At 29.5% G+C, this 8041-nt stretch overlaps 1 protein-coding gene across 2 annotated transcripts in view; it reads left to right on the forward strand.

Annotated features, from left to right (window-relative positions):
- LOC143046265 (metalloprotease TIKI2-like) overlaps nucleotides 1–7577 on the forward strand; it is a 31202-nt gene extending 23625 nt beyond the window's left edge. For both annotated transcript variants that reach the window (XM_076219343.1, XM_076219351.1), the window contains exons 4-7: nucleotides 2063–2153; nucleotides 4351–4449; nucleotides 5168–5263; nucleotides 5829–7577. In XM_076219343.1, the coding sequence (XP_076075458.1) occupies nucleotides 2063–2153; nucleotides 4351–4449; nucleotides 5168–5263; nucleotides 5829–5976 (434 nt within the window). In that variant the 3' untranslated portion in view covers nucleotides 5977–7577. The remainder of the gene's footprint in view (nucleotides 1–2062; nucleotides 2154–4350; nucleotides 4450–5167; nucleotides 5264–5828) is intronic.
- Nucleotides 7578–8041: the final 464 nt, after the last annotated feature.

Consider the following 8041-nt stretch of genomic DNA (forward strand, 5'->3'; position numbering starts at 1 on the left):
AAATCAAAATTCATGAATAAAAGAAGATCATTTAAAATGCAGATATTTAAAAAAAATAATAATAAAAATGTTTCTTATAATAGTAAGAAAAAATATTTATCTACAACTTGCTGTACTGGCAAATTTAAGATTTGGAAACTTGAAACTTGAAACTTTTTATTTCACTAAAGGTCTCACATGAGGCATAATAGTACAATAAATTTGCAATTTAGTAAAATACAAAATTTGACTATGAGTTACCTCTCATTAGATGTGACCATTCCTGTAGTGACAGAGTTATCTCCCTTACATGCATTCCAATAATGTCTTTTTTTTAGAAACTAATAATCTAATTTAATAAGAATGTGATAGTAATTAATGAGAAATGTAAATAGAAAACTGACGAGACAAGAGAATTAATCTTTTTTTCTGTCTGTCTGTCTAATAAGAAATAGTCATTACATTTTTGCTTCTGGTAACCACAATATTCAATATCTGTCAATGATGAAGTTATTCATTCTTGAAATTGGTTCTTATTTTAGAAGAAATGAAAAGAATAGGAAAAACGAAGCCCTCTTAATTCAATGATTGTCTTTTCATGGGAATAAATCCTCTTTCTTGTCAATTCTGGAAAATGTTAACAGGGTTTTAGATGTATGAATTGGTTTTGAAACCATTTTGTAAGGCAAGATATTATTGATCAAAATTATACAAAAAGAACAAGACAAATCAAGGCTTTGATGCATATTTGTTAATATTTCAAATGTTTTATAAAGCTACAACTAATATTGGTTGTGTATTTTTGTTTTCTTGAAGCTGGAACTTCATGTTCAGGTATCGAACCAGGATACAAGAGATATTGCCTCTACCCTTTTGCAGAAAATTTTGTAGGGCATATGTTCACATGCCTCTTTCATAGATACAAATTTTGAGGAAATCTTTAGTCCTTTGATTTGATCAAAATTTTTAGGTCCAAGATTTATTAATACAAATGTACTGACAAAATTATAATAAGTCAAATATTTTTTATTGTCTATGCAGTAAGGTCCATTTAAATGATTTTAGTGAATGTTAAAAGATACATTTTATGGTCTCTGTAAATGCGCCAAGAATTCAACATACCATCAAGTTATTGAATAGATGACATTAGTAATTAAATTAATATAAAATTCTTCCCTATGGTCAGTTGACAGTTTCAAAGGTGTAGACTTTGGTCTAAATTATGAACCCACATTAAATAGTATTTAATTTGAACCTTTAATGACAACTTGTCTATGATTTTTGTATATTTTATATTATGAATGTAAATCACCACTATTATCTCAGAATTCTGTTTGTGAAATATATTTTGAAATGACCACACAACATTGTGATCTCATTTTAGAAGAAACGTCTGTTTAATTAGTAGGCATTGGTCTTATTACGCCATTTGCCTATTACTTGATTGACTCTGTTACTAGAGTTTCATATGTACCAGGAGGGACATACATTTTGATTAAAATGAAATCTTTTATCTAGTTAATTTTAAACTATAGGTCTTATATATCTTCAATGTGAAAATATTTACTGTATATTTATAAATTTTTTAGCACACTAATTATATTATTTTTTCATTATTTTCAATGGCATATCCTGTACTGTAAAAAGGGAAACGGTAAAAAAAAAACCAGAAAAATGTATTAAAAATTAAAAAATTTTGTCCAAAAGGGACACCCTCCTAAAACAATTTATTCACCTCTGACATGGTGATCAATGGACAAAAATATGAGCAGTGAGATTGATGCTTCATACAATAGATTGTATCAAAAAAATTGAATATGAGATAAGGAGGTGCAGTATGATTGCCAATGAGATAACTATCCACCAAAGTTCAAATGAAGTGGATGTGACCAATTATAGGCAACTGACATACAGCCTTCAACAATGTGAAAATCCATACCATAAAGTCAGTTATAAAAACTTGGACATGAAATCTATGAAACAACTCAAACAAGAAAATCTATTACTGCCTAATTTATAAACTAAATCTAAACTTGAGTAAATCTGTATATCAATTAATTTTCAACTTCTTGATTTTTTCCAGGTCATTTTTTAGGAAATGATACAGTCATTGACAAAATGAAGAGAGCAGGATTTGAAATAGAACATGTGCAACCTGGTGATGAAATACCTCTGTAAGTTTATTGAACATGATGGGAACTGCATTTGGAGCAGAAATCAACTGTGATTAGATACTTGCAGACTAAAAATTGAGATGGAAATGGGGAATGTGTCAAAGAAACAAAACCCACCAATAAATATAAATATAATTATCTTATGCACTGACAAATGCTTATCATGTATTTGGCCATAAATTTACCTCTTTCTTATCAATATTATATCATTACATTTTATAAATGTCTTTATGTATTCTATGATGTCCTCAAGATACTGATGTTTCATTTTTATATATATAAATAAATATTTTAATTATTTTTGCACCTGTGTCTTTATTATTAAACAAAATAAAACAATTCATGACTAAAGGTCATCCTCTGGTCCATTTATCACACCTTGGAAAAATATTTAACATTTCTTTACATAGGTAAGGTCAGAAATTTCTGTCATTCTTTGTTTCTTAAAGCAAGATATTACACAAAATTTGTCAAAAAAAAACAGTCATTCTAATTAAAAAAATACAAATTTAGCCCAAAGATTTATCCATTATAAGTGAGGTTTTTGTTTTCCTTTTCTCATCATAGTGATGGGATAGAGACTGAGGTTAAATAACATCAATTCATTGACCCTCACTTTCTTTTAAAATATATGCATATGTGGTATCTATTTTAAAAGAAAGTGAGGGTTTTTATAGAATAGAGTTCCTGTTCTATGATTGCAAATATCAGTCAACAACATTTTTTGTCCCACCTAGGGGCGTTATGTTTTTTAGTCAGGGCATCCGTCCATTAATTCATTCGTTGTCAGTCCATTCATCCCATCATTTGTCAGTCTGTCCTGCTTCACCAAACTTTGAAGATTGTACAATGACATCAACATATTTTGCATCCATTATTTCGAGACGTCATCCTTAAAACACTAGCACATTTTTCTTTTTTGAATGACAATAGTTTTCTATCCTGATTTCCTCCTGTCAGACAATATTCCATTGAGTTCATTTGTACTCATTTACATACAGACAGATCAGTAAGCAAACAAATTCTCCCTCTCTGTAATTCCTCATGTGATAAGTTTAAATTGAAGTCTGACATTTGGTTTGATGCATCTTTTCAATCTTGTAAAACATTAAGGTATAGGTCAGCTAATACACATCTGATAAGTCTTTGATCTGGTTAATTAGTCAGCTTAACAGGTGTAATTTACCTGATAAAAAGTCGTTCGTTTACTTTGATGTCAAATTTATCAAGGAAAAACAAAAGATAATTGAAACTATAATAGTTTTGAACATTTGATTTTTGCTGCAAGGTAACATTATAACATCATATGATGTTTTTTTATGATGTGAGAGAATGCAATTTCAATAATATGTTAGCGGTAGGTCTGACTGTTTTTTTGAGAAGAAAACAATTTATGCTATTGATGTAATGGTACAGTCAAAGAGCTGCATGATCCAAAAAAATGTTTTGTTGTCAAGTTCATGTTTGTCCATAGATTTTTCTGAGATTGGTTCTTACAGATAAGGTCTGTGTAAAACTGTTAAAAATGTTAATTTTTTAAGTCAAAACTTAAAGGGACGTTGAATTGAATAGGCTTAGGTAAACTTTGTATCTATAGTCTAATTGAGATAGTCTTAGATCTGTCAAAGAACAAACACAGTTAGATATACAAAAACACCAACCTGCAAGTTACTACACTAATCTCAAGAAGAAGTATTCTAACAGTCAGAGATCAGGGTTTCAAATCCCCAAAAAACTCAGTAAAGATACCAAGCTTAAAACTATATACACCAGACATGTGTCTCATCAACAAAAGACTCTTCTAACACTTAAATCAAAAAAGGTTAAAAGCCAAATGTAATACAAAATTTAAAGCATCGAGGACCTGAAATTCTGAAAGGTTTTGCCAAATACAGTTAAAATATGCGGTATTGGCTTTGCTCATTGTTGAAGGCCGTACAGTGACCTATAGTTGTTAATTTCTGTGTCGTTTGTTCACTTGTGGAGAGTTGTCTCATTGGCAATCATACCACATCTTCTTTTTTTAAATATACCTGCAGTAGAAAATACTTTGTTTTGGGAACAATTTCAAGTTGTAACTGTAGCCTAGTAAAGAATAACAGCTAGTATATCCTGACAGTTTGGTTTTTGTTTGTTGACAATATTCAACAGACATATATATGTATTCCATGACTGATGAGAAGTCTTATCTTTTTAGGTTGAATGGAGAGAAGAAAAGAAAACACAGGAGAAGAAAATTAAAAGATAAAAACAGTATATATGGAGATATATGGTTTGATATGGATGAAGAAACTAGGTAATTTTATATGATGGTACCAGTGTACAGTGCGGCATAAAGTCTAGCATTGTATTCAAATTGAAACTAGATGATGATTGAATGTTTATAGCGGTTAACAAGTTGAAAGTTTCGATTTTAACAAATACATTATGATGAAGCAACTAGACTTTGATGTGTAATTACAAATATTTAACGTTATACCTCAAGCAATGAACATTATATATGTTATACTAAATAAGCAGCTGTGGTCATCTGTGTGTACAAAAACTAGACGCTAGACATCCTTTTATGCTAGAAAAAAATAATGATCAAAGTAAATTGCTCTTAGAGTATTGACTTTTGCTTCATAAGCATATATTTTTTGTTGATATAGTGTGATAGATTTAAAAGAAAGAGTACAGTTATTCACAGTAAGAGAATGCCTTTGTTTCTAACCCAAAATTTTGTCATCGATGACTATTGTTTAGTAGACATTAAGCTGCTAGAAACAAATACATTGTTTTATAGTCTGTTCGACAATTCCTGTAATTGACTTTGTAATTAGAGATCCATTTTAGTTGTCTCCCTTACGAGGGACATACATTTTTAGAGACAATGGAGAGCTACCGAAAAGAGCAAAGCAATCTGTTATACTTTTAGATCAAGTTTTGAAGTACTGAAGACAATTTTAATTGTAAGTAATAAGGTAAGATTACTCCTTGATATGTTTCTCATTACCTGATTATATGTTTTTCAGAGAATGGTTAGAAAGGCAAAGTGAAAGACAGAGAAATTATAAAACAAGTTTCACAAAACCATTCAATGATTTGTGGATTAGAATGGATGCTAACAGGTACATATATGTCTTTTTCAATAAATAATTGACTAATTGATTGGTGGCAGTCGGTTTTTATTGGTGTAGGAAACTGGAGTTTTAGATAGATACATGAAACATGACAATTGTCATGAAAAATGGCAATCCTTGTTAATGAAGATTAGAGTCAAAAACATCCGCAAGATTTCTATACTTATAGCAATTTAAAGGAGTTACACATGTACCCTTATTTTAATTTCTGTGCAGCACAAAACTGTACTGGTAATCATTTGCTAGTATGATTTTCTATTTTTTTGTTTGAGATAAAAGCGAAAAGCAATAATATAGATGATTTTACCTCACAAATGCAACTTTACTTTTATAAAATCTTAAATAGTTTTGCTGCAGGATAGGTTAACCCACAATTCTTATACAAAAATTGAAATTACTCATGTATGAAAAAAATGGCCAATTATTGATACATAATCAATCTTTCTCTCAAGCATTCATATTTTTAATAAATGTATGAACTATTTCAAAGTTCCTTCCATATATTTTGAATAAAGATATACATATATAATTTGTTTCATTTTTTATTTTGCAGTCCTAACTTATACTCCAAGTTAGCAGAGAAGTATGGTTATGACAGGACAGAGAGACCAACAGATATCCCATATTCCAGAGCAAGCACCTGTTATTGCACCATTGAAATGCTCATTCTATTTGTGATACTATTCATTTATCATTCCTAATTGATTGTCTTTCTATTGTGTTGATATGTGCAATATACATGTATTGTGAATGTATTCCATAATGTGTACAGTGTAGACTTAAAGCATGCTAGATCAAACAGAAAATCCTTGTTTTTGTTATCTTATTTAGTTTTTCATTTCAATTTCCCCGATTGTTTTTAAATTTTAAAAATATTTGGAAAAGGGAGACAACTTCTAGGTATGACAACAGTTTTGTTATTAGGTATATTTAACATGAAACGTCATAAAAAGTGTCATAAAAACACTTGTGGTGTTTCCTAACATATATTTATGAGTTATATGTGCTATTTTTGCAAGCAAATTATTTAACAATAATATAAGGACATATTTAGAACACCTATAGGTACATCTTTGTTCAGTTTGTCTGTTTTCTTTCCTTATTGAAGGTTCTAACTTTTACAGTATAGAATCTAATTATTTTTTTCTTAAAATCCACTGTATTCTTATTTAGTTCTATAAAAAAAAAAGACAAATACATGTATCCATTTTATGTAATTGATCCAATTTTTATGAGTTGCTGTTTACATAGATATGTTTTTCTGTTTTGTTATTCACTTCTAAAGCAACTTAAAAAATATAGAATTTGTTCAGTGTTTAATTTTTTACCTATGTAAACTCTCCTTGTTAAGTTTGTAGTACATAAAAATCTCTATTTTAAATGTCAACTGTGATGTTCAGGATAAACAATTTGGTTTTTTTTTGTTTGTTTATTTGTTTATGTTTTTGTAAGAATCTGAGAATGGGGTACATACAGTCATCGTATATATTTTTACATCCCTAGTATATCTTATGACCCTTTTAAAAAAAAGTTGTTTTTTAAATTCTCAAGTTAAAATTTGATCAAAATTACTCCCTAATCTTTTATTATTTGATTTATGTTTTTATAATTTTAACTTCCACAATATTTCATAGAGCAAACTAGTTTGTTGACCCTTTGAACTTTCACAAAAAAAATATGAGGATTTGGTATAAAGATTGCCTGGACCATTCTCTGGTCATACTTCTATTTCTTTGTTTACAAACTGTCTAATTATGATGAATGGGTCATCACTGGCTTGATACACATATCATTCACATTATAATAATCAAAATTTGATCTTGAATCCATATTGAGAATATGTGGCATTAAAAATATTAGAGTCATAACATGTAAAATGTACAGTCAATATTTAGGTGAATAAAATATGTATTCATTATGTATGTCAAGAAGGCATTATATTTTTTTGTTTTCTTACGATTTTTAATTTCAAATGTTAATTTAAGGTTATAAATTGACAATTATTTGTTAGCAAACAAAATTCAATACTCATTGCATGTAAATATTTTTTGTGACACTAAATTATTATCAGCGATAAAAATCCCATGAACGCAGTGCTAAGAAATAGTTCTGGGTAATTTATTGTTTGTATTTAACAAAACAGGTAGTTTCATTGTTATTTCATTTCACTCATTTGAAACTGGTTGTGTTCATTGCAATATTTTGATGTACCATGGGAGATAACTCTAAACTACCTCAGAGTATGTTACACATGATATTTATTTAACACCAGGTGATGTTAAATAAAAATGTTTAATAAACATAGTTTTTATTTTTTTGCCTTAAAAAAAGACCACTTTTAAAAGAAGCAGGCATTATTTTAGCATGCCTTAAAGATATTGATTTCAGAGTTGACTATTTATGTCAACTTCAATTTTCAGACTGACATGAGCTATATAAAGCAAAAATTTGGCATGTCCTTGGTGCAAAATGGAAGATTCAACCATAAGCCAAAGGAGAAGGTTGGTTAAAAGTGAACAAGTCCAACTGTGAGCTATTGCTCACTAGCAATATTCTACTATGAGTATTTAGTAAACAGTAAGTTTTTGACTATTGTGTCTGTTTGTTTTATTCATGCGTCGTATTTCAGTGTGGTGGAATTTGGTGGGACTGTCATTCAGGTGAGAGTTTAAGCTGGCTGTATAGGTTCAGTCCACCCATTTCTGCATGGGTAGGTGCCTGTGCCGGGTCAGGAGTGTGACGGTTGTTGTCTGTTGGTTTGGGCTT

Source organism: Mytilus galloprovincialis, chromosome 1 (assembly GCF_965363235.1).
Source record: "Mytilus galloprovincialis chromosome 1, xbMytGall1.hap1.1, whole genome shotgun sequence".
NCBI lineage: Eukaryota > Metazoa > Mollusca > Bivalvia > Mytilida > Mytilidae > Mytilus > Mytilus galloprovincialis.